At 40.9% G+C, this 27,462-nt stretch overlaps 1 protein-coding gene across 2 annotated transcripts in view; it reads left to right on the top strand.

The window, feature by feature from the left end:
- The first annotated feature begins 884 nt into the window (after positions 1 to 884).
- myo7ab (myosin VIIAb) overlaps positions 885 to 27,462 on the top strand; it is a 48,646-nt gene continuing 22,068 nt past the window's right edge. For both annotated transcript variants that reach the window (XM_040149618.1, XM_040149617.1), the window contains exons 1-22: positions 885 to 902; positions 4,672 to 4,785; positions 5,619 to 5,771; positions 9,037 to 9,221; positions 10,636 to 10,757; positions 11,217 to 11,359; positions 11,881 to 11,994; positions 14,044 to 14,197; positions 14,393 to 14,469; positions 14,581 to 14,700; positions 16,091 to 16,233; positions 16,411 to 16,621; positions 16,875 to 17,010; positions 17,826 to 17,932; positions 19,575 to 19,712; positions 20,831 to 20,989; positions 22,335 to 22,427; positions 22,586 to 22,680; positions 22,970 to 23,054; positions 23,384 to 23,602; positions 25,921 to 26,238; positions 27,064 to 27,273. In XM_040149618.1, the coding sequence (XP_040005552.1) occupies positions 885 to 902; positions 4,672 to 4,785; positions 5,619 to 5,771; positions 9,037 to 9,221; positions 10,636 to 10,757; positions 11,217 to 11,359; positions 11,881 to 11,994; positions 14,044 to 14,197; positions 14,393 to 14,469; positions 14,581 to 14,700; positions 16,091 to 16,233; positions 16,411 to 16,621; positions 16,875 to 17,010; positions 17,826 to 17,932; positions 19,575 to 19,712; positions 20,831 to 20,989; positions 22,335 to 22,427; positions 22,586 to 22,680; positions 22,970 to 23,054; positions 23,384 to 23,602; positions 25,921 to 26,238; positions 27,064 to 27,273 (3,114 nt within the window). The remainder of the gene's footprint in view (positions 903 to 4,671; positions 4,786 to 5,618; positions 5,772 to 9,036; positions 9,222 to 10,635; positions 10,758 to 11,216; positions 11,360 to 11,880; positions 11,995 to 14,043; positions 14,198 to 14,392; positions 14,470 to 14,580; positions 14,701 to 16,090; positions 16,234 to 16,410; positions 16,622 to 16,874; positions 17,011 to 17,825; positions 17,933 to 19,574; positions 19,713 to 20,830; positions 20,990 to 22,334; positions 22,428 to 22,585; positions 22,681 to 22,969; positions 23,055 to 23,383; positions 23,603 to 25,920; positions 26,239 to 27,063; positions 27,274 to 27,462) is intronic.

The following is a 27,462-nucleotide window of genomic DNA, read 5'->3' as shown; positions in this document are numbered from 1 at the left end:
GGCTGGCTGTGGCTATCTCTAGCTGTTTTTTGTTGCACATTTAACATGTTCTTTTCTTTGAAATGTTACATTTCTATGGCTAGGAAAATATAAATGGTGAAGTATATGTCAAAATAAATGCCAGTCAGACTTTGGTCATAACTAAATTTTGCTTTGTAGGGCTGAATGGTTGGTAATTTAAAATGATACATGACTAAGTTCACCAGTCACTGTAACAGTGTGTTTGATAACGTGACAGTTATTTCCATTGGGTTTCTGAGGGTCAGGTTTGAGATGCTCTTGACAGTGCTCTTCTCTCTGTTGACCCATGGTTACTGCTTGTGTTAAACCCCCCAGTTTGTCAGTTTACCCTCAGCAAACTGTAAACGTCAATCAAATGACCATCTGATATCCCAACTAGTGTTGAATTGGGTTTACAGCTAAGGATTGTTCTCACTATCCATTAATCTGCTACTCTTTAGTCATTTAGTCTACACAACATGAGAAAATAGTATAAAAAATATCATCACTATTTTTCAGAACATTAAAATGATCAATTGACAACTTTGGCTTGAAAATTATATTAAGGAGTTCATCCGTTAATCTACCATTGATTGACAAATGAATGAATTGACAGATCTTCACCTTTAGTTATGAAGGCATTAACTGTACGGAAAGCACTTCTTAATCTTATCATAGCAGATGTGTGCTCTAACAGTCTGAACACATTATAGTACACTTGGTAAAACAATTTAGTACAAAGCATTGTTTTCTGTGTCTGAACAGCAAATTCATTCTGAAGAGGTCGTTTGTTCTTTCAGTTGCATGATGTCTGTAACTTGTCTCCTCTGCAGAGGCCAAACTTGGTGACTTCTGATGTCCTGGAATCAACTCGAGGCTGAACCATGGTCATTCTGCAACAGGTAGGTCCTGTTGGGTAGAAAAGTCTCCATCAGCTCAGTAGCTGGCTCCATCCTACACCCAGTTATTCTTTTTTATCTCGGTTTTTGAATATCTACAGGATTGAACGTTCATTAAGCCCTTTTCTCCTTATCTGCTCGTCAAGCTGAGCCTTGACGTGGCGAGCTGAGTCTCAAGCTGAGTCTGATTTCAGACAAAAGTAAACAAATGCAGGCTTCTCATTTCTGGCTGACTACCGTGGAGTTTGTGGGTTGAAACGACGACTTTTGCAGATTTTGTCAGATGTAGCTACATAACCAAAGCTGATGCTAACCCTAAAACTCTGTGAGTTGGTTGAAATCTATCTCCTGCTCACATTTTAATGTTTCTAGCTGATTCATTTTCAAATGAGAAGCCCGTCAAAGGGTCTTAAATATGCTAGTGCTACATACATGCAATAATGCTAAAAGACTGCGGCTAAAGCTGCACGTCCCAGGCAAAAAGTCAGTATCCTCACCAGTTCATGATCAGTAGAAGACATGGAAATAATGGTGCGGCATTGCTCTTGTAGTGCAGGGTACAGGTAGTTAGTCCTAGCTTTGTAGTATGAATAAAAATGTAATTAAAATTTTATTCGTGCTAAGTCAGCCCTTGGATTGGATTGGCCCCTAACTACAGAACAACGCAGAGGTTATATTTTTGCTTTAATGTTCAAATTATTAAACAGTATGTTTCACGAGTAAAAAGGATTTAAGGATGAGGAAGAACCAACAAGTTTAGCAAACGTAATGCATTTACTGCAAAATCGGCGGGTGCCGTCAAGCACTGTGTAACCTTCCCCAGGTGGTTGAGGCACATACCACATAACTGTATCCCGGCAGAGGCGCTAACGTTACTCTAACCTCTAATACTGTAGTATCTTGGTGCCCACACAGTGGATGTTCCAGTCCTGAACTGTTATTTTTCTAATGTAACCTGTGGCCTTTGCACCTTACACTAAGGCAGACAAACGCACAATTTAATTCATTCCTTACATTTTTGCTCTTGTGTTTTTTTAGTTTTGGAAAGGTATTTATAAACAGGCCACCTTTACAACTCTTTAGAAACAGAGTATTGCTGTTACTACAGGCCCACGTACGCCACTTCAACATGTGGAGAGAGGATAATTATACACATACTGATGCCTTTGACCAACTACATAGCAACATTTTGGTAGTTTAGGGACGCAGTTTAAGGTCTTCTGAGTACCGGCTGTTAAAAGAGGGAAGAAGGTCACTCACTTGGTGTGTATGAGAAGTCTAAGCTAAAAATCCAGATAAGCAAAAGGCAATTAGGATATCAGTACAAGATAAGATGGGACTTGATAAGTAAATGAGTGTTGCAACAGCAAAATGAGATACAGCAAATACAATGGAATGGAATTAGGAATATAGCAAAAGGAGGGTGTTAAAAGGTCAGTTCACCAAAGTTACAAAACATTTTCTCACTCATTCTTTGTGATGACTAGTTTTGGAGAGATTTTAGGTTTGGAGATTTGTGCCTCCACCCCCAACACAATGGAAACTGACTCACAGTATTGAAGAAATTCACAGCGACATCTTTTTCTGGAAACAATGGGCCTCACACAAGAACATTGTCGTATTCTCTTCCTAAATTTCATTTACTTTTTTTGTGTGAGGGTTGCTCATACAAGTCAAATTCATTAAACCAATTTGAAAACAAAAAAAAAAACCTTGATTAATGGCATTAAATAAACTGGGTGAAATATACAAAATAAATTAATTGGAATAAATAAGGATTTACGCATCGTAGTTTCACATCTCAGTAGCACTATGATGTCCCATCACTCTAAATATAGCAGAAGCCGACCGGTCTCCTCACTCAGTCAGCCGAGGTTACCCCATATCAGGCCATCAATAGTCAATAACTAGATTCTGGTGCCGTTTTCTCCCCAGAGTCCTGCAGAGCATGACTCAGACACACTGTGCTGTTTCAATCTCGGCTCAGAGCCTCCGCTATGAATCTCAGTCAGTGGGAGACATCTGGTTGTTGTTAAATGGAAGCGAAAATAGCATCCCTAAGGTCACGGTCTAGACTGTAGGGGTGAACCCTGAGCTTTGTGCTGCAGAGTTTTCTTTAATGAAGAGCTTTGCCAGCAGCTTCCGGTATGCTTAGCATCTAGACAAACTGGTATTTTCAGAAAGCAGCATATAAGGTACCATTCCTGGCTTTGTTTCGTTAACGAGCAAAAGACTATCAAGTAAGTCATGTAACCATCTTTGAGATTTTTATCCCTGTTATACTGAGATCGCAACAAAATCATCATGTGACTCAAATTTTTTTAGTATCACGAGGTTGCAAAATGTGGAGAGCACAACGTGAATTTGATTTAGGCCAAGACAAGTTCTTTTTCAGGAGCATTTTCACCTAATTGAAAACTTGAAAAACATGTTCAAACACACAATTGGAATTAAGTAAGAATTGGTTTCAGCTGGCATATTGTACGCACTGCTTCAGGCTTCACTAGTATACATATGTTTTTAGCTGTGGATCTAGAGATGGCAGTGTCAGTCGCACCACCAATTTGGTCCAGACTTAGATATCTTAACGGTGATTGGGTGGACTGTCATGAAATTTGGTGAAGATATTCATGTTTCCCACAAGATGAATTGTTATAACTTTGGTGGGGTTTTTCTCTGGAACCACGAGCCACTTAAAGTTTTAACTTATCCACTGAAATATCTACACATCTCCGACATGGACTGGCACGAAATTTTGCCATCGTCATTCATAGTTCCCGGATGATGAATCCCCGTGACTTTGGTGACCCCCGCTAAAATTAAACCTCACTCGGTCTCACAGACCAGCCCAAACAACATCACGCTCAGAGGTTACATCATCCCCTCTTTGGGCTGAAGGTTTTCAGTCTTAAGCCTTTTTCAGACTAAATCCGCCCATTCAGAGATTGGGCAGCTGAAAAATTTGGCAAAGCAACTCCGGGTCCGTGATGTAACTGTTAAATTTCCCCCTTAATCAACATACCTAACAAAATAACTGTGGGCACAAGACAATAACATTTGTAGTAGAGCATATGACATGATAAAGGTAACATAAAACAACTCCTACCAACTTTTTTTTGGTAATTTAATAACATGGGTTGAAGGATTAGAAAATACAACAGGGATGTAACCGTTCCTGTGACAGTTTTTGACAGAGCAATGAAAACAGTTAAACTGTAATAACAGCCTTTATTCAGTCGGGCATATCGGTTTAAAACACCAACCAGTTACAGCTTCACAGATTCCTCATCATGGGGAAATAATAAAACAGATTCATTACACCTGTTACTTTAGTTAGATACACAGGAAGTCAACATTGATTCATCACACAATTTCATGTCCAACAGTAGCGAGAAAACAACTGTCCTAATGATTTAACAATATTAATATCATACAAATGAAATAATACAAATCATATCACTCTACAATGCAGCCACATCAATAGGTACAATCAGAAAGGTTGTTTATAAAAAGGTTTATGTTCTCTTTGTTATTATTTTCCATTTTAGGTTTTTAAATTTCCCTCTCCATTTTCAAATTGCCATGTCATAGTATCAATTTATCAATTCAGTATCCTATTTTCCAGTTCCCTTTTTTGTTTTAATGTTTAATTATGGTCTGATTATCCAGAGTTTTTTTTTTTTTTTGCCATTTTCTTTTTTTAATTTTTTGTTTCCTCTTTTAATTGTAGGTCAAATTATCCTATTAACCAGAGCTATGTTTTATAATCCAGGGGGACTATGTGTGGTTGGACCTTAAAACAGGCCGAGAGTTTGACGTCCCTGTGGGGGCCGTGGTTAAACTGTGCGACTCTGGACCGATCCAGGTTCTGGATGATGAAGGCCGGGTAAGTCGAGGGCAGAGGTTGAAGGAAACGTGTGCTGTTATTGTCTATACACACTAAGCACAATCCTGTGGATACTGTACAATATATCATTTGCTAAAATCAGATTTTTTTAGATTGACTGTTGTATACCTAAAAATGGATATCGTGGTCAATTGATGATGATGTATTTTTAAAATCAGTGAAGAATCACAGTGGTGGTCTATGTGAAGACTTTGACCTAAACTGAATTATAAGACTTTATAGGCAAAATCAATCAGACTTAACACACACATTTTGTCTGCTTACTTTAATAAATGTTACCTTTTCCCCATATTTTCACGAGTCCTGGCTACCACTATACTAAGTTGCTTAGATCTGGCAATGAAGCACCCTGGCAACAAAGAACTCAAATGGGGCAAGAAACACAGGTCATGGGACTATCAGACAGGTTGTAAAACAAACCAGCCGGTCCCCCAGACCTATTTAGAAGAATTCATTTCTGATGTGGCGGCCGAACATACAGACTTTAAGTGACGTCCATCTGACAGTTTGGGGGAAGAAACTCCTCCTCAGCCTACAATGAGGGATTATTACCAAGATTCTGGCTATGCTCACTTTTGGTTTAACCTCGAAACAATGTGGTTTTGGTCATCTGACTGGACTCTCGACTTGTTTACAACCAGTCTGATGGTCTGCCTGCTCAGACAGTGTTAACATAACTGAAAAAGAATGATGGCCAAAACTACCAAAATAAGACCCAGTTTGTGATAAACCAGAACCTTCCGGACGTGCTTGATCCTTCTTAGCTTTCAGGTCACTCTCCCTCTCATTTTAATCCCCCCCCCTTCACCCAGGAACACTGGATATCCCCTCAGAATGCCACCAACATCAAGCCCATGCACCCAACCTCTATCCACGGTGTGGAGGACATGATCCGTCTGGGCGACCTCAACGAAGCCGGCATCCTCCGCAACCTGCTCATCCGCTACAATGAGCACGTCATCTATGTTAGTACCCCCTTGTAAAACCTCTGTAGCCCTTAGCTGCAAAGACCAACAGTGCATTAAGGACGTTCAAGGTGCAGGGCTTTCAGTGACTTTCAAGCTTTTTCCTCAGTGACTACATTTAAATGCAGGGAGTTAGCATTGACCACAGGCAAGCTGAGTTCCTATTCAGGTTAAGCTGTTTACCTGTACCTACAATATCCTTTAGTACAGTTTACGTCTTACTATAAATAAAGCAGAGTGTCACCACCTCACTCTTTGGCTGACAACAAGAAGTTCGTTTATAAAAAGGAATAAAAACAGGGATTTCTACAGAAGTGCATTGCTTTCACTAAAGTAAGAAATTGGGGACCTTATCTTATAATTATGATTTCCACTTTTCATGATTAGAGCTGCAAGAATTACTTTGTTAGTACATCAAAAGAGAATTAATGGGTAATTATTTTGATAGTCAAATGGTAGTTTATACAAATTCACTGTTTACAACCTTTCAAATGTGAATATTTTCTGGTTTATTTTACTCTTCTGTGACAGTAAACTGAATACCTTTTTTTTGAATATGTTTTTCAACTGTCTGGCAAAAAAAGACGCTGTCAAAAGTTGCAGTTGGTTTTGGGAACTTGTGATTGACATTTTTTCCCCAATTGGCTAACATTTAACAGATTAAGCGATTCACCAGTTAACTGAGAGAATAATCACCAGATAACCAATAGTGACAAAAGTCATTTAATTAATATCTTAATATCTCATAATTTTGAGATCACAGTTGGTGCATCGTATTGTGTGACCTGACCAGATGATTTCAGCTACGTTGACACCGCAAACGCATTTTTTTTTAATCAACATTGTTCATTGGAGGGCCAACATTGTACAGGCGCAGTGCTAACACAGGCCTATGTGTCTTACGTATGTTTTGTTTATGTCTTCAGTTTGTTTAAGAGTGAAATATATTCATAGGCGTTTGTTTTAGCGTCGTATCTGAGGGCCGATGTAATTTCCACAGCAGCTTATAATGATACTGATTTGGTCAAAAATAACTCATACATGTGAATGCACCTTCTGTGAAACACTAATTGATGAGGTTATCCACACACAACAAACGGTGGGTCAGCTTCATTTGTTGCAGCCCAACAAAGTCAGATTTATATGATCCATATATTGTTTCTACTGTTATCTACAATCGATTTATGAAATATCATTTAAACCTTTAATCTAAACTATAATAGCGAAAACTTTAGCTTTTGTCAGGTGCCGTGAATTCTTGTCGGAGGGCTGAATTTGGCCCCCGTGCCGCTGTTCGCCCTACCACTGCTTTATTGCAAGCTTTATTTTGATAGCTGTTCCCAGATGGAACCATAGTATTTAGATACTGTCACAAATTTTGATAGCTTGGATGCGTTCCAGATGCTTGACTTTGTTTTTCTATGAAGCATCCCGCACTGGCTTAGCCGCTCCTGACAGAACAGAGCAACTTCAAGAGGATCACAGTGTGTTCCCCCTGAACATCTGGACTTTAGATGCCTGTGCAAATGTCAATACTAATGATAATACCATCCACATTATTCAGTGACAATACTCTCTCCCAGTGTCTCAAACCAAGGAGGAAATAAAAGCGAGTTAAATCGGGTAACATCATCATGCCTCTGTTTTAGCGATGACTGATAACCACCTTAACCTTCAGGATCTCATAGTAATGAGATAGTTTTCTTATTATTATGAGATAGCAAGTCTTAATTATGAGATTTTTTTTTCGTTTTTTTTTTTTCCCCCTTTGATTAATGCAGTGTGCTTCCGTCAATTTAGGATGTCAAAATGATGACAATGACTAACTACTCACTTGCTTTTAGTCCTTTTCTATGCATGCACTGACCCAAAATCGGGTTACTATGGTAACAGGGTTCAGGAAGTGTGCTTCAACAGCTGCTTCTCACCCCAAACTGAGGAGATCTGTGGCAAACTGTGCCTGGTCGCACCTGTGTCGAAGCTGTATTCAAGAAACCTTAGCAGGCTCGTAAAACCGATGGATATGGTCTAGTAGTTGGTGCTTGAAAGCTCAGGAACAAGCTCCTAAAAACTTTTAGTTTGGTGTGTGTTTGAGAGCGAGTTGTAGTAAGTTCTATAATGGTGTTTGGTTGTTATGTCCTCTCTCTCCTTTTAGACAAATTGCAGTGGACGGGTGAGTATAAAGTTAAAATAGAAACATTTGCTAACACGTTTTTTGCGATGCAACATTCTCTTCCGATTTTTCTTAAATATCCTTTCTCCGTATTTAATGTACTTAATACGCCACTGCTGTAACTGTGGATGGTAAGAGCGGCCATGGAGCAGTCATTGTTTATTTTGCTCCGACTATCTCGAGATCATGACTTAAGGCAAGGCGAGCTTATTTGTATAGCACATTTCATACACAAAGACAGTACAAAGTGCTTTGCTTAATGCATTGAAATAAAAAATACAACATAAACGAAGAGAAAAATCATTTTAAAATAGATTAATCACACAGTAAAAGTTCTGAAACATACAGTTCCTTGGTCATCCTAACATAATGAGATAATTTCATCATAATCACAAGAAGCAAAGGTTGTTATCAAAAGATAATGAGGTATTTAAGTCATGATCTTGATTTTAACATGGGTAAAAATGTAATTCCTCCATAGCTGCTCTTGGTCTCTATTTGTTACAGAACAGCCTTTTCTTGCTCTATTAACAACTGATTTTAATTCTTTCTTATGTACTCAGTTACTCTAACACATTTTTGCTTATTATATATATATATATATATATATATATATATATATATATATATATATATATATATATATATATATATATATATGTATAACCTATTTTAAGAATGTGTATTGTTGCTGCAAAAATTACAAGTTCATGTGATAGATCCAGGGGACTCTGAGTTCCTTGAGTCACAGGAAATGTTCTAATCAGCGAAACTAGAGCTACAGTGCAACCGAATTACAAAATAAATACAATAAGCTGTAGTTTTTTAACACTAGAAATGCCAATATGTCAAAGGGAAGACAAGTGCCACGGGCAAATACAGTAAGGACATATCTACAAGTATCTTTTAATATTTGGAAAATATACTCTAACACTAGTGGTTTGTATGAAGTGGGTTTTGTAAAAGTCACAAAAGGGACATTTTGAAAGTCGGGACATTCTGTCCCTAAAACAAAAGAGAGTAAATGAAAGTCCATGCATTTGTCTTTTCACCGTTTAAATCATCCACTCTTCTGTTTTTGGGTTCCTGCAGACATATACAGGCTCCATCCTGGTAGCAGTAAATCCCTACCAGCTGCTACCCATCTACAGCCCAAACCTGATCCGCCTCTACACCAACAAGAAGATCGGCGAGATGCCGCCGCACATATTCGCCATAGCGGACAACTGCTACTTCAACATGCAGCGGAACAACAAGGACCAGTGCTGCATCATCAGGTGTGTGCGCGCGTGTGCGCACGTGCAGTTCATATGGGCTCAAAGTGATGCACGCAGGGCATTCACGAAGAACTATGATCTGTGCTAAGTATTACACCAATGCAACAGTGTAAACACGAGTGTCCGATAGGTTTGAGAACCACGGCTGTAGAGAGCTGACGGTTTTTTGCGTGGACTGTTGCGTCTTCAGCACAAATCATGATTTGTCTCCGAATGCTGCCAAAGCAACTGGCAACTGGCCGACCTGCTCATTTTACGTATATCCAGTGTGTATTCAACAGGCAAGATGACTTGAATGTGACTCCACCCGTACATTTACAGAGCCACATTCAAGTCATTTAGCCAGTTGAGTACATCTGGAATATAAACCCAGAAGGCTCAGAGATGAAAGAGTACTTTTTCCCTCCGAGCCTCGTTGAACAATAAGCGATTTTAAAGGGGGTTTTTCTGTCTTAGGAGTGAATTATTGCTTATGGTGTGAAGGGGAGAGAGAGAGAGAGAGGAGGGATGTAGCTCACTAACAGGATTATTAGGATTCCACACCACAATGAACAATTCACTACAAAATTGATTTAGCAAACTCAATTCGGTCACCAGAATCCCTTTCTGTCTCGAAGACCTGCCTATTCTGAGATGATCTTCTCACCTAATATGCTCTTTCTCTCGCTGTCTGTCTCCCTCCTTCTCCATCTCTCCCTCCCTCTCTCAAAAAAAAAAAAAAGCAATGTGCTGTGAACTTGTGTTTTGCTTCGTGTACCTGCAACCTTGTGGCACTGGAGTGTTGAGGCACTTTTTTCCCGAAGCCTTCTCCTTGATCCGCCCTGGAATGTACTGTCCCTCATTTGTGCGTCACTTTGGACAGAGGAAAGAGCCGAGCGAATACATGTGAAGGTAAAGATACGGCAAAGGCTGAATGAAGATGCACTACTCGTGAAACGCTTCCAGTGCGCATTGGGGCCGAAGCGGAGATACGTGGGACATATGAGTAATATGACCGGGACGCAGTGTAGCCACATCCAGTGGAGCGGACGTCTTTCAGCCGCCTCGTGCTTTACTCTCTTAACTGTGACCAGAGCTGTCTTTTTTAGATCTGCAGGTCTGTCTCCTTCCAACTCAGGCATGTGTTTGCATCGATCGTGTACTGGGACAATGCGCACTGTCAAAACGCGCCTGTATGCACGGCAGCACTACAGATGAATGCACCCAAGTCTGGCACTGACTGAAAACTGCCGGGCTGTACTCACTACATTGCCAATGAATCAAATTTTGTCACAACTAACACCTTGCATTTTCAACTGCAACAGAGTCCTTTTCTTTCCTGTCGGTTACAGCCAGAGATATAAAACCAAGAGAGACAAAGAGAGGGTGTGTCTTTGTGTTATACTGCTGTGTAACAGTTCTCTCTGTGTGTCAGCGGTGAGTCTGGAGCTGGGAAGACAGAGAGCACAAAGCTGATCCTGCAGTTCCTCGCGGCCATCAGCGGTCAACACTCCTGGATAGAGCAGCAGGTCCTGGAGGCCACGCCGATCCTCGAAGGTCGGGCAGCTGCGGCGTCCTTAGACTGCACAGAATGTCATCTCCCGCTCGGGTTTCTCTTTTCATAAATGTGCATGGAAATCTGGATAAAAAAACGAATGTCAAATCTAGCGAGGAGAACAATCCCTACCACAAGGTTTACTGATCAGCTCTTCTCGAGCTTTTGATCATATTATATGATCTTCATATGCGTTTCTAGATGTTGGCATGAGTTTGTAGTTTGTGCAAATATTCATTTTTTTCAATTTTTCCAAAGTTAAGAATGAACTCGATGACGTCAAATCTCATTTTTGTTTTATCAGTCCTCAATACAGTAGCAGCGTACTGTCATATACCACATCACCATGGTAACATAGTGTCGGTTGCTTTATGCCGTCAAGATACATCGGTGTAGCTGCACACTATCAGGCCGCGCTGTCACCAACCTCCGTCTGGCTTTTTTTTTTTCTGTCACCTCAGCCTTCGGCAATGCCAAGACGATCCGTAATGACAACTCCAGCCGCTTTGGGAAGTACATCGATATCCACTTCAACAAGCGAGGGGCCATCGAAGGGGCCAAGATAGAGCAGTACCTCCTGGAGAAGTCTCGAGTGTGTCGACAGGTGAGACCTCGCACTGTAGTTTGCAGCACTCTGCCCAGATTAAACACAGGACGGGTTTAAAAAAAAAAGTGTGTTCGTTGTGGACTACTTTCAGCTTCGGATCAATACAAATTTGGTGTTTTAGTGAGTATGTTGTGTGCGTGGGATCGAGTCCAAACCAAACAAAAGGAAAAAAACAAGAACACTTTAACCTTCCTTTTTAAGCATTTAGAAGCAGTATCTAAACATTTAATACATGTTAACAACACAATAACGTGGAGTTATACGCAGATATAAGGTCATTTTAACGTGTTTATTAATGTACAGTATTTGTCAACAATTTTAACTTCCATGAAGACGTATTAGATATGGCTGCTCTTACCGTGACCCCAAGGCTTAACATTAACATACCGATGACACTTGTATACATATATAAAGTGTGCAAAGTTAAAAATAAACTTTTGTTTTCCAAGGCATTTGCTCCCCAGTCTTCCCTCTACCTTTCTTCTTCTTGTGTGACTCTCCTCTCTCTTCTCCTCCAGGCTCCAGATGAGAGGAACTACCATGTTTTCTACTGTGTGCTGAAGGGGATGCCTCCAGATATGAAGGCCAAGCTGGGTCTGGGCCTCGCCGCGGACTACTCCTACCTCACCATGGTGAGTCCACGGCTTCGTGGGCGACCGTTCATGCCGTATGCCTGCGTATTCACTGGTTCCTTCACTGGTGCTGGAAACCGTAAATTTCTCTGAAATAAGTTGAAAAACTGACAAAGGGAGCTGGCACCCATTCCACATTTAATAGAACAGACACGCTGCTTTTGATTTTCGATGTAACATATTATTTTGAATAATACAACAGGAGGAAAATTCAATTGAATTGAATTCAGTTTTATTTATATAGCACCAAATCATATCAGAGGTTATCTCAGGCCACAAAAACGGCATGGACAAAAATATTGGGACCTTTTAAACCCAATATTTTGAGGCAATCACTGTGATCCAGCGCTTTCTGTAGCTCTTAATGAGACTTACCTGGTGGTTCATCCCATTCTTCTCGAGCAAATGGCTCATGTTCTCTCAGGTTGATGGCTGCCTTCTGCCCACTGCGAGTTTCAGCTCTTTTTTTTTCAGCTCTAACAGATGTTCAGTTAGATAGAGGTCAGGACCAACAGCAGGCCAGGTCAGGACGGTCCAGTGTTTTATTCTCATCCATTCATGTGTGCTCTTCCTTGTATGTTTTGGATCATAATGCGGTCGGAGGAGGGGCCGTGACCTCTGACTGAGACAAATCTCTCTGACACTGGACAGTATGTTTCGCCAATTTCACTGTGTCCTGCACAGATTCAAGGCACAGATGCAGCAAAGCAACTCTGTAACACAACTGAGCCTGCTCCGTGTTTCACAGCCTGGATGGTGCTCTGGTCTTTGAAAGCTTCATTTTTCCCTCTGCGACCGTAGAGCTGAGGTGACCTGCCAGAAAGCTCTAGTGGTGTTTCATCTGTCCAGAAGCATTGTGACGCACTTTCCTTCAGAAAGCACTGTACGGTGCGACTGGCCACTGTTGTACCTTGATCTTGGAGGTCAACTTGTGTCTGTTATTTACCTTTTCCTTGGTTCCTTCGTCATCATATGAACTATCCGTCTGTTCAATGTGGGGTGAATGTTGTTCCTGCGGCCACATCCAGGGGGGTTGGCTACGGTCCCATGGAACTTTAAACTTGTAAATAACATTAGCAGCTGTGATCACAGGAACATCGAGCTGCTTGGAAATGGTCTTGTAGGCTTTACCTTGACCACGCTTGGCAATTATTTTCTTCCTTATCTCCTCAGACAACTCTCTTCCTTTGTTTCTCTTATCTCTGTTCACTGTGATGCACACAATGTTACCAAACAGCACAATGAGGACTTGTCTCCATTTAAATAGGCTGAATGACTGATCATAACATTGAAGACTCCTGTGATACTAATTTAAGACGAGTCTTCAAGATCACGTTTTTCTACTCTCGTCATTGTAATGAGTAAATTTACAGCACATCTTCCCTGACTCATTGTACTTTGTTAACAAATACAAATGACTTTGACTCAGTTTTTATGTATTGTTTTTTTTTTACTGGCAATTTCAACCACACTTTACACAGTCTTGTTGTTTTTGTTGCAAGAAAATGATACATAAAAAACTTTCGGGCTGCTTCATCCACTGGACGGGAAACAGCCCCAAATGCTTCGCATGTGCATCGTCATCTATGACTTTTTACTTTTTGCTGATGATACTGGCTTGTTACTAGCTTGTTTCACATGAAAATCTTTTTCCACACTAAATTCTGAAGAACATTCTAAATTACGGTTTGTTCGGTTACCGTTTAAATTGAACAAACTTTCTTTTGATGCGAATAAATATAATTTCATGACCGTTGCAGCCAAAAACATTTGTTAATTTGAATTCTTGCCTCTGGGAACTTTTAAGCGCAGCGTCTTCTTCATGTTGCTCTGGTGTACCAGGCCGTTGCAGTCTCGCTACTGCCTCCTGTTGACAATGGGGAGAAAAACGCTGCGACTACAGTTGGTGAGACCTGCAGTTGTAGCGGGAAGCATCCAAACAAGGCTCACGACAACCAGCTGAGCGGCATCGCTGTTCTTAGAGCCTCACCTATTAGCTTGGCTAATAAAAATGATAACCTAAAGTTCTCTGTGTGTTTAACCTTCCAGGGTAACTGTACAGAGTGTGACGGCCGTGACGACCTGAGTGATTACTCCAGCATCCTGTCAGCCATGAAGGTCCTTATGTTCACCGAGACGGAGAACTGGGAGATCTCCAAGCTGCTGGCTTCCATCCTGCACATGGGAAACATGCGGTTCGAGGGTATGTATCACTGGACAGACACTTACAAGTTTCAGTGTTAGAGCTGTATTGTCTGTTGTCATTGTAAAGGCCATAGTTGCTGGATTGTATAGTATCGCGACGTGTCTCCAATTTTGTGTCTGCACAGTAAACACGGGAAGTCGCATATTTTTCAGAGCTGTGAGGAAAACGGTTATCTTTTCTCATGTCCCTCAGCTCGTACGTATGACAACCTGGACGCCTGTGTGGTTGTGAGATCCCCTGACCTGGTTACTGCTGCTTCACTCATGGAGGTGTGTATGCATATGTGTGTGTACTACAGTTGGTTTTAGAATGCAGGATCAATCCATCACTAGATCTCTTGCTTCCCCCGTTTCTCTAATGTTGCCTGTTGTTTGCTGTAGGTGGAGCCTAAGGATGTGATGGTGTGTTTGACCACGCGAACCCTGATCACTCGTGGTGAGAGTGTCGCCACGCCTCTCAGCGTGGAACAAGCCCAGGATGTCAGAAATGCCTTTGTCAAGGTACTTGATCTTGGACCCCCTTAAAGCCCCTGAAAAACCTGGCTTCACAACTTCATTATTTCTCCTTAACATTAAATATCCATATTTAAGCCGCACAGTCCAAGGTAGAACATACTTTATTATGAGTTTAAGATTCAAAAACTCAGCTAATCTGCCTCATCAGGAAGGTGTAGGTGCGGCTTGATCACATTTGATTTACAGTGATTGGTGTATGGAAAAACATTATAACGCCTTTTTCCAACTAGCTGCGTCCGCTTCAAATCGTTGAGGAGAAGAAAAAAAACGGGAGTTTTTCATTTGAAACAACCAAAAGATTTATTCAGTAAAACACTGACTGAAAAAATATCTTTTCAGGGCCTTTAAAGAGCAACTTAACAACAACTAAAAATCTTGTTTTGCTAACCTCCAGAGGTCTAACTTCTCAACTCGTAGTGATGTAGGAGTGTACTTCAGGGTTCTGTCAGTACACCGTGACGTTACTGTTGGGGCGTGATAAAAGTTGTAACAGTCAAGTAAGTAGATAATTATACACACATACATAAATAAATGTACAAGGTATACGCATGATAATAACAGTGTGCATATAAACCTAAAAAGAATAAAATAAAAAAAGAGATCAAAGTTTAAATTGAAAAGTAAAAGATACATAAATAAAAAGGAACAAAATACACAAGGAAACATCTTTGTCATATGGTGTTTTATAGTCACAGGGTTGGACCTCTTAGAGAACTGAAACGTTTAACCAGAGAGGGGGTGAAACACTGCTTCTCAGTGTTAAATTAGAGCTGCAACTGACAATTATTTTCATTATCTTATAATTGGCCGATTGTTTTCTCAGCTAATCAGTTAATCATGTTGTCTATAAAATGTTTGAAAATTGTGATAAATGTCTATTATCAGTTTCCCAGAAGTCAAAGTGACGTCCTCAAATGTTTTGTATTGTCCGACCAACAGTTTACAATCACCTAAAACTGAGAAAAACATCAAAAACTCACTTTTAAACTTAAAATTTGGGCTAGTTCTTACCATTTCTGCTAGAAAAGTAAATCAAATGCTCATTCAAACAAAACAAAACAAAGGTTGAGCTGGTGGACGTACAGCACAGTATGCCATTACTGATTATTGGGGGATCACAAGTAGATGATGCTTTGTGTTAAGGGGTCCTAAGCCAAGAAGGCTGGGAACCACTGAACTAAGTAATTTATCATAAAAACCGAAAAAATTAGTAAGAGCCTTGATTTACTGAAATCTCTCCTTATTGGTTCCTGTAACGGGGTCTGTGAGGACATGTTTTGGGGGGCCCTCTCATGAAAACGTTTGCAAACCTAAGTTAGTAAGTACAAAAGATTGAAGGTCTGTATTTTTATTGACTTTGAGTTTCATCTGCCAGGGGATCTACGGCAGGCTGTTTGTCTGGATTGTGGATAAGATTAACGCTGCCATATACAGACCGCCGTCCTGCGAGAGCAACATCGTGCGCAGATCGATCGGGTTGCTGGACATCTTTGGCTTTGAGAACTTCATCGTCAACAGGTCGTTTATACTTGGTGGTTTGATCAGAAGCAGTGTCAGGTCTTTTTTTCGTGGTTATCCGTTCATCTAACATTAAAAAAGAACTTATTTACACCCTAGTTTTCACAGTTAAGTATTTCTGCTAATTCAACACTTTCACGTCGTCTTCTTGCTTTCGTCTTTGATTTTCCACTGCAGCTTTGAACAGCTATGCATCAACTTTGCCAACGAGAACCTGCAGCAGTTCTTCGTGCGCCACGTCTTCAAACTGGAGCAGGAGGAGTACAACCTGGAGGACATCAGCTGGCAGCACATCGAGTTCACGGATAACCAGGACGCACTGGACATGATCGCCAACAAACCCATGAACATCATCTCACTCATTGATGAGGAGAGCAAGTTCCCGAGGGTACGATACGACCATAGGAACTGTAATGCGGTTTTGTGCAAGACCAACTGAAGAACATTTTTATGAGTAGAAAATGTTCATAGATTAATGTTACTGTCTATAGATTTCATCCCATTTCACTTTCATCAGTAATAAAAAATGTTGGTATATGCTCTATTTTGGCTTTAAAAATCAACATTTATAGCTACAATTCACCATAAGAGGTCAACGGGTTTATTTTGCATTCATAATTGCTTCCTGGTTCTTTTGTCAGGGGACTGATGCTACGATGCTGTATAAACTCAACTCACAGCACAAGCTCAACTCCAACTACATCCCTCCTAAAAACAGCTATGAAACCCAGTTTGGTATCCAACACTTTGCTGGCGTGGTGCATTACGAGACCAGAGGTGCGTTCTCTTTCATCGGTCTCATTCATTTCGCCGGCTGTTGTCGCGTTTTCATACTTTGTTTTATGCTTTTTCACCTCCTTCTCTCGCTTATCTCTTGTTTATGATTGGTCATACTGCAGTTTTTGGCTCTCAAGAGAGGTAAAATAAAAGTCAGGTGAGGTGTGAGAAGCAGCCCGATACACAATGTAGTCGATCCCGACCTGAACATAATATGGAGAGAACATCAACCACATAATCCGTTATTAACAAGGAGCCGTGGTCGAAAAAAAGGAGCAATATATTAACTTCTGTCTCCTACACACGTTGGTAGAGTTGAAACTATTAGTCATTTAATAGATTAATCAGCAACAATTAATTGTTTAAGTCATTTTTTGAGCAAAAATTCACTGGTTTCACCACCTTAAATGAGATTATTTTATATATCTATGGTTGTAAATTGAATATCTTTGGGTTCAGGACTGTTAATGACAGAAAAAAGAGAGAATATGATGAGTATTTTTCACAAATGTTTCTGACCTTTTATAGACCACACAATTGACTAATCAGTTGAGAAAATAATGGTCAAATTAATGTTAGATGTGACGGTGTGCGGAGAGGCAGGCGAAGATGCTCTCGGCAGCTTTGTGAATAGCTCTTAAGTCTTAGTTAGGACTCCCGGTGGTAGGATAAGATCCTGTGTGGATATGGTGCCACAACTAAAAGGCAACAATGTTGAATTTTTTGGTTCTTTTGTCCAGACCAAACCGAACCGAACCACGGGCGTGAAATCCCCCTCACAGTTTTTGTCTCTCTCCATAACGTCCTCCCTCTAGGATTCCTGGAGAAAAACCGAGACAGCCTCCACACGGACATCATCCAGCTCGTCCACTCGTCCAAGAACAAGTTCATCAAGCAAATCTTCCAGGCTGACGTGGCCATGGTGAGACCAAAAACCACTGGAACACCACTAGATTTTACCACACGAGAATACTTGTAATGGTGGACTAATATTTTTCACCTCCTTTTTCCAACTTTTGTCATGGCTTTTAAGGTGTTGCTGTCCTCAGGTGATAATGTCATTGGTGAATTTTTGCCTCCCTTTAGCTTTTTCTTCTCGCAGCGTTGCCTTTTACTAATGCAACACCCCTCCTCTCACTCTGCTGTCTCTTCTCTGTTTCCTCCGTCTTTTGCTCTGACATCAGTTTCTGTGCGGCTATCAGCAGCCCAGCACCCCTGCTCCCAAGGTAATCAACGGCCTTTAGCATCGTGTGGTCACTCAAACCCTGTGTGTCTCTGTTTCGACCGAATAAAGCCCCCGAGAAACCAGATATTCATCGCCTCCATCTCGCTGCATCCCTTCTCCTCTTTAAGCCCTTCTCTTTGTTCCACAGGTGTGCACTTTGTCGTAGCAGACACAAAAGGGAAAACTTTGTTGATCAAGGGATATTTATAATGAAGTTTATAAAGTCTCGTGTGGTTCAAGGGAATGAAACCTTTTGAAACGGGAAGTCCTGTCACTTTCTTTTTGGCTTTACTGAAATAATTGCAGCGCAGAGCGGTGTCCGAGATTTTGTGTTGTGTCCTGTTTCATCTGTCCGTCGTGTGCAGTAGTAGTAGTAATGTGTGTGCACCCTGTGTTTGCTCTGTTTACCTTTCGTCATGTCAAAAGTAGTTGTTAATCACCACTGTGTGGGAACACAGTACTTATCCATTCCGTGTAATGAGTGACAAAACTGAAAACCTGATTGTCTCCGAGAGTGTGAGACTGGTTGGGATTGTTAACAGCCAGACATGTAAAGCGTTAAAAAGAGAAAAAAAAAAAAAGTGAGCTCTATGGCACAGAGGAATAAGCCACATCAGGCAATACTTTGTTTTTTTACAAGGTTTTTGTCTTTTCGTGAGATCTGCTGTCGAAAAGAAAATGTAGATTATCGCCAATAATGTCCTTTAAACGGGGAATTGCTTAATTAGTCTTAGTCAGCAGCGCAAAGGAATTAATTAATAGGTCACTGCCACAGATCACAGCACATCAGTGATGCTGCTTTGGCATTTGTCTTTTTGAACGGAGAAATAAATATCATGCGTTTAACAGTCGTCATTTTAAGTGGGCAATAGACGAAATTAAAATGTCTCGAAATGCCACTGTGAAGTCGAAACGATTAGCTGATTAATTGGAGGAAAATAATCGGCCGATGATTTATCACCAGTTTTGCAGCGCTGCTACGGTGGGTTGAGATACGGCACGGGTAGTGGGAATGTTTTAAAAGGTTTAACTCTGTCTATAAGCACCTGTGATACATGAATCGCAGAACTTAAATTTGAACATACGCAATCACAGAATAACAATAGTAAAAAAAAAAAAATCAAATGTAAAGTCTAAGTAAAGATACATTTCCATTGGTGTGATAAAGGTGCTAATCTTGTAGATTCCTAAATATTCACTTACACACTGCATGTCATATTACGAATGAAATATGTCCAAAGAAATTCAGGACTGTGTGTGTGTGTGTGTGTGTGTGTGTGTGTGTGTGTGTGTGTGTGTGTGTGTGTGTGTGTGTGTGTGTGTGTGTGTGTATTTTCAGGGTGCTGAGACGAGGAAGCGCTCTCCCACTCTGAGCAGTCAGTTCAAACGTTCCCTCGAGATGCTGATGAGGACGCTCAGCATGTGTCAGCCGTTCTTCGTTCGTTGTATAAAACCCAACGAGCTCAAAAAACCTATGGTGAGTGCAAGGTGTGTGTGTGTGTGTGTGTGTGTTGTGTGTGTGTGTGTGTGTGTGTGTGTGTGTGTGTGTGTGTGTGTCTAAATTTTTGTTATAAACTCTCCAGGCTTTATATAATGAGGTGTGTTTCTGAACTGTTGTGTCAGTATGGAGTCATAAAGCTCAGCTAACCAGTGTCTGTCTACTGGATGTTCCCAGAGCTCGGCCTAAAATGTTTTTGCCCGTAAACAAAAACATTAATGCTGTTGGAGCATTAATTCAACTGGCACTTTTAAAAAACTTCTCAAGACTCACTTACATTCACTCGCGTTTCTTAGGTGATTTTTTTGCTCTGTTTTTTTTTTTTAATTCTATTTTTTTTTTTGCTAGTTTGTTATTATCCTCCATGTTCGATATTTTGCGTTAAATGCTTCTGTCTTAAAGAACTTAATAACCTTTTGCTTTGAAACCTGCTACAGAAGCAAATCTTTACTTATTTACTCCCTAACATTGGTAATGCTGGGTAGCTGAATCATAGAACATAATAGAAACAATCTCAAATACATGTGTTGAGTATCTTCATTTTTTTATTATTCGTAGATCAAAGAAATAACATGAATTTCAATCGCCTTATTTTAAAGGAATAGTTTGAAATTTTGGGAAATCGGCTTATTCTCTTTCTTGCTTTTAGATGAGGGGGTCGATGTCACTCTCTTGTCTGTACGGTAAATGTGAAGCTACAGGTATCAGCAGGATTTTCTTAGATTAGCGTAAAGACTGGAAACCGGGGGAAACGGCTGACCCGGCTCTGTACAAAAGAGCAGCAAAATCCACCTTACCGGCACCTTCAGAAGTTCACTGATTAACACGTTACGTTTGTTTCATCCGTACAAAAACCAAAGTCTAAAAACAACAGGTTGTCGTTGGACGATAAGCACATTTCCATGAAATCCTGTACAGTTTTAACCCAATAAATCCTTTGTTTTCTCATCTTATGTAACATTACAGTGAAAAAATACATTTCACTGTAAATAAATTTTCTCTCTCCTCTTAAGTAGGACGTGCTGGTATTCTTTGACTTCTAGTTTTAATGTTGCATTTTTTTTTTTTTTTTTTGTGTCCTCTGTGTCTTTCCTCAGTTATTTGACAGAGAGCTGTGTATTCGTCAGCTGCGCTACTCCGGCATGATGGAGACCATCCGGATCAGGCGGGCCGGTTACCCCATCAGATACACCTTCACTGAGTTTGTGGATCGTTACCGAGTCCTCATGCCTGGCGTCAAACCTGCTCACATTCAGGTCCACACCGCAGCCACTGACGTCTGTTACAAATCCGTTTCTGTTGCCTCCTTTAGTCCTGATTAAGAACTGTTCAAATGGTCTGCGAGCATCATTAGGATCAGTTCATCCAGACCACAAAGAGACGGTTTTGATATTTTTGTACTTAACTTACTTAGATTTCTTTTTCTATTAAAGTAGTAGATGAAGAAAATAATTTTTTTTTCTTTATTTTTTTCTGTGCGCTTGTAATTTGAGGACATGGTTAGCTTAGCTTAGCACAAAGACTGGACGCAGGGGGAGACAGCTAGCCTGGCTCTGTCCAGAGTTAGAAAATACACCTGCCAACACCTCTAAAGCTCACTAACTAACGACCTGTATCTTCAGGTGCACATGCATAAACACAAGTGTAACGAAAGATTGGGGTTTTGAGAGAGTTATATGCTGTAACTACATGTATTTCTTGACATACGGCAGTTTATCCGTCTGCCCAGCGCTTCTGTACAGCGTACCTGGGGTTAGTGTGGGTTGCCGGATTCAGTCGACGAGCACAGGTTTTGGTTTTCGTAAGGGCCCGATGCTAACGCTAACGCTACTAAACCCGATCTCACCGTGACGACAAGACTCCGGGAAGCCGCGAACACTCGCGGCTTCCAGCTGCTGTTTACCAAGAAACAGTTACACCATGCTACTCCCTCTTAAGTGACAATTGGTTGTTTTTTTTTTAAATTTAATCAGATGTTAATTAGTGACCTTTAGAGGTGCTGGAAGGTGGATTTTGTTGTCTTTGGGCAGAGCCAGATTAGCTGATTCCCCCCGCTTACAGTCTCTATGATAAGCAAGTGTAACCGCCTCCTGAAGAGAGAGATTTTTTCAAATAATGTTGAACCTTATATCACAATAATATTGACCTTTTGGAATAATTATTTTAAAATGTAAATTGTACCTTGTATCTTACATGGGACTATCTATCATGGTACTACGATTGCTAAAGTTTTTGCTTATGCTCCTTGGCATTAAATCGCAGTTCCATAAATCCCCAAGTTTTCTCTTATGCCCCGTCAGTTTTACCTCCGCATGGCTTGTGAGAAAAGCACCTTGTTGTTGTTTCAAGGGCCTCTATCATGTTTCCTGCGATATTTGGCTCATTGTAACAAGGCAGCGGGAAGCGCAGCGTAGTTTATCTTTGAAAAATTTAAGTCGTAATCCTTTGTTTATGTTAAAATGGTACATTTACCGTTTAAGTGATGTGCCAAAATGTGTTTTCCTTGTGGTCTAAAAGCACTATTGTTTTTATATTACGAATAACATAAGTAGCTCCTCTGATAGGAGTCGTCACTTTTACGTAGTTCCCTTCTCCTTCCAGGAGGACCTACGAGGGACCTGCCAGCAGATAGTCCGAGCCCGGCTGGGGAAACATGACGACTGGCAGATCGGAAAGACTAAGATTTTCCTGAAGGTTGTACATCATGCACACTGACATAAAAGAGTAGTTTTTTGTTTTGTTTTTTTTTTCCTCATGTTGGTGGTTCTCTGCATCATGATGTTCAGCCACTGGATGTTACAGTTTGTTTCATTTTGTCGGCCACTGTGTCTCTGCATGTTTTTTTTTGTCAGGACCACCACGACATGGAGCTGGAGATCGAGAGAGACAAGGCCATTACCGACAGGGTCATCCTCATCCAGAAGGCTGTGCGTGGACTTAAAGAGAGGTCAGGAACCTTCTAGCACAGAGCTCTAGACATACCTGCAGAGCCCCTGAAGTCCTGAAAGATCATTTTTTTTATCTTGTACACGCAAGCTTTAAAAAAAAAAGAAAAAAAAGCCATCCTTCAGGACTGGGGTCCGTAAGTACCTTGGTTTTGTGTGTTCTATGTATTTGATGAATGGACCTCAATGGTGATTTTCCTGTTCAGCTCTAAAGGAGGTTTTCGGGATACGGATCTTTTATGCCCCGGTTTGAAATCTTATTTCTGTCTCCCCTCTCGTCACTCCTCTCAGGACCAACTATCTCAGACTGAGGAGCGCTGTGACTTTTATCCAGAAGGTCTGGAGGGGTTATCAGTGCAGAAAGAATTACCAAATTGTGAGTCCCTTACGCCGTTAGTGTGTTTGGTTTTGTGGTTCTCCGTGGATTAAAATATTCTTAAAAGGTACCCAGTGGAGTTTTATTGTGAACAAGGAAAGTTATGCCTAGAAAAACAGCCCCATTGCGCTGCTCAGAAACTCCACAGGGAACCTTTAAGCACCTCAACAGCTGTTTGTTTTCTAACTTCTCAGCTGCAGTATGAAAACCCTTTGATACTCTAAAACCCATTGTTTATTTGCTATGAGCTGCACAAGTGAAGTGTCACCGTGTCATTGCTACAGCGTACTAATAACACCCCACCTTTAAAACGCTTCTCTCGCCCCCAGATGCAGTCGGGCTTCCTGCGCCTCCAGGCCGTCTACAGGGCGCGGAAGTACTACAGAGTCTACCGGAGGACTCGCCTTTGTGTCACTCTCCTGCAGGCCCGTTGCCGTGGTTTCGTCGTCCGGCAGACATTTTGGCGCCGTCTGCGTGCCGTGTTGACCATCCAGGCCTACACCAGGGGCATGATAGCCAGACGCCTCTGCCAGAGGCTCAGGGCAGAGGTAAAAAGTTTCTATATTTACTACTGCCACTTACATCATGTTGGTGATGTGCCAGGAAGAGAGGGATACTGGTGTTGAGGGCAGACAAGGTGAAAAAAGTGATGTGTGACATGATTTATTTGGCTGAGAGAAACTGCGAAGCCTTACTACATTTGTTTATGCGAAGCCATGATTAGATAACTTGGAGGTTCTTCCTACACAACGCCAACGGCTTGTTGGATATCTTAACACCATTAGTTAGTTGACTCTAGAGGAATAGTTTGGGAAAAGTACTCTTGTCCGCTTTCTTGGCAAGAGTTAGATGAGAAGATCAATATCACTCATGTCTGTGCGGTAAATGTGAAGCTACAGCCAGCGAGCCAGTTAGCTTAGCTTAGCACAGAGACTGGAAACAGGGGGAAACAGCTAGCCTTGCTTTGTTCCAAAGATAACGAGACCCACCTAGCAGCAGCTCTGAAACTCACCGCTTAACACGATATATCTCGATTGTTTAATATGTACAAGAGCCCAATTGTAAAAACGACAAGTTGTGATTTTGTTACCTTTGGACAGAGCCAGGCTAGCTGTTTCCCCCTGTTTCCAGTCTTCATGCTAAGCTAGGCTAACTGTCTCCTGGCTGTAGCTTCATATTTACAGACACAAGAGTGGTGTCAGTCTTGATCATTAAAGAGTCTAAGGGCTGATAAAATAAATAAAATGCCATGCCGTGCCATTACAAAATAAACTTATTACAAAATGTTTATTAAGACTTTGGAAAAATGGTCATTTGAAATAAAAAATAATTCAAATGAAATAAATATAAACCCCTATAATTTTTTATATGAAATAAGAATAAAATAATAATGTTTTCAGGGGGAGGTTTTCCATTCCATCAGTTTTTAACATATAACAAGACAACTTACAAACACAGAAGATTAGCGGTGTCCATCTCTCCATAAACATTTCTATTTTCAGTTGAAGCCTACATATGACGTACACCATCGTAACCTTTGCGCTACCAGCCAAAACAGACCTGAAGTAGCGCTACCGAGGCCAAAGTGTCCCACAGGTGGTGACGGTGTATTTTAAAAGCTTAACCCTTTCTCTACATTGCTTAACACTTGGGGGTTGTGGCTTTAACCAGGAGACTTCAATCAATTTCTTTGCTCTGAGGAACCAAATCCTTAGTAATTAGCTCAGATTATTTTTTGGTATATTTTCAGGTAGGATAAAAAAGTAAAAAAGTGCTGGATTCACAGTCAAATCAATACTTATAGTAAAGTCATTCTCTTTTCAATATTTTGCCAATAAAAAAAGAGTTTGGGGAAATTGCAGAATATATGAGTAAAGTTTCCTATGAAGCCACAACCCCAAAGTACATTTTCACATAAGAGGAGTTTTAATTATTTCTTAACTTATTTTAAAAATGATTGTTTCATTTATATATTTCAAATAATTTATTCATGTTCAATTATTTAATTATTTATTTATCCATTTAATATCTAACACTAAGGAAGTCCATAAAATCCTGGCCTAAAATATGTCACCATAAAACCTTCTTTTATACCTTTTTTTTTTTTTTAAATGAGTTTGTTTAAGCCTGGTTTCATGTCTGTTTAATTATGGGAATGTTTGTGAGCTTTTTAAGAATGTTTGTGTTTTTGGTAACAAAAATGCCATTTTATCTGCCTTTGTTGCACATTTCTCTCACTTTCCCTGTCATGAAAGAGGATGTTGAATAAATTATTTGTTTTGTAAATGTTTGTTTAATCTCAGTTTGTTATTAACTTGATAAGAAATAAGAACAGCTTTCGGAGAAATGTCAAATAATATTCCTGAGCAAGTCTGCAGCTCCAGGTACCCGACAGCGAAGAAGTCAAGTGGGTGAACTGTGGGTGGAGCAGCTCGACTACGGACCAGAGGCAGCTACTGTCACTGTTATAGTCGTGTCATCTTTATGACATTGACCTCTACACAGCTTTTTATTGGTTGCCTGTCATGTTAGTGGGCAGACGTTTAGATTTATTCCGCTGTAGCATTTACTGTAAGCCCCTATAAATAGGTAAAAGTATTTTATATTGTGTTCAGCCTTATAGAATAGTTTGTATTCTTTGATTAATGGTGTCTAGTTATGGAAATCTTAGAATAATGTCTTAGAATTACAATAACATAAAGTCATTTATTGTTTATACCTGTATTTTTTCCCCTCAGTTCCTCTGCTCTAGTTTTAAACAGACAGAAAATCAAAAAACAGCAAAAATCAGTAAAATGTTCAACACCCTACCTGCCTCTGTGAACCCTCGTCCCTCTGTGTCCTCTCTCACCTCCCCCCCCCACAGCTGCAGCATCGCCTGGAAGCCGAGCGCCAACGCCTGGCCGAGGAGGAGCAGCTGCGGAACCAGATGACGGCTCGGCGGGCCAAGGCGGAGGCCGAGAGGAAACACCAGGAGCGGCTCGTCCAACTGGCCCAGCAGCAGGAGGAGAGGGAGAGGGAGGAAAAGGAGGAGGCCAGGAGGAAGAAGGAGCTGCTGGAGCAGATGGAGAGGGAGAAGGAGCAGCCCGTCGATCACTCAGACATGGTCGACCGCATGTTTGGGTTCCTGGGGAACTCGGGGCCGTTACCCAACCAGGACGGACAAGCACCAGCTGGCTTTGAAGTATGTATTTATGGTTTTCGTTGTCCAAAAAAGATGTCTGACTAAAAGTTCCAATACTCAACATTTTGTGCTGATTTAATGTGAACTGATTTCCAGCCACGCTTGAGGTTTAGCACCAGGGATGGCAAAGTCTGTCAGTCCCCCGCTTTGGTTAAGACTGAAATCTTTCAACAACAGTTTCATGGATTGCCATGAAATGTTTTTACATACATTCTTGGTGTCCACAGGATGAATCCTATCGATTTCGGTGGTCCCTTGACTTTTCCTCTAATGCCACCAGCCGTTGATGCACACTATTCTCCTACAAAGCAATGCACAAATGAAATGAAGGGCCTGCTCGCAATTTTAAAAAGATGATAATAAATTACGTGTGGTGGTGAGACAGAAAATCTTGGAAAATAAGAATTAAATCTTCAGAAAAACGCTTTGACGTCACTTTGTAAAGTTTAAAGGGCAGTGGTTTTCCAGAGCTGCGGTTTGATTCACTTCCGACAGCACACACATAGTATAATTTCCTGTTTGTAGAAAATGGATTAAGTGTGTTGATAACGTTTGAATGCTAAATGCTAGAGCAGTATACTGTGACAACAAGAATGTAGCGGGGATTCGCGACACAGCAGCAGTTTCGTTTAACTCACTTCTCGCTGTGCAGATTTGTTATTGTGTCCACCTGATGAATGTACATCTAATACTCAAGTCTTTTAGCTTGGTTTTTAACATCAGCTGGTCACTAGCTTTGGCCTGTCGGCTCTTTCTACTTCTGTCTCATCTCAACTGGGGCATTGCACTGTATCATTTCTTTGTGTGTATTCTTCTGCCACCGAGGACTTGGAGAACGCTCCTCGCGATGAGGAGGCTGAAGAAGAGGTGCTGAATGAAGCTCCGCCGTTACCTGACGAAGAGGAGGAGGATTTATCCGAGTACAAGTTCTCCAAGTTTGCGGCCACCTACTTCCAGGGTGTCTCCACTCACACCTACATCAGACGGCCGCTCAAACAACCTCTGCTTTTTCACGAGGATGAGGGAGACCAGCTGGTGAGCCTGACCTTTGATCTCAGACCCAAAGCCCTGTTCACCTCCCAGCTGTTCACTCAGTTATTCGTGTTATTTGTTATTTGAGTAACCAGATCTACCGCGTAAAGGAATAGTTAGATATTTTCGGAAAAATTATTATTCGCTTTCTCGCCAGGGCTTAGATGAGAAGATTGATACCACTCTCGCTCT

This window comes from Xiphias gladius, chromosome 17, assembly GCF_016859285.1.
Source record: "Xiphias gladius isolate SHS-SW01 ecotype Sanya breed wild chromosome 17, ASM1685928v1, whole genome shotgun sequence".
NCBI lineage: Eukaryota > Metazoa > Chordata > Actinopteri > Istiophoriformes > Xiphiidae > Xiphias > Xiphias gladius.
Note: the sequence above shows the minus strand (reverse complement) of the source record. Positions and strands in the feature narration are given on the sequence as shown.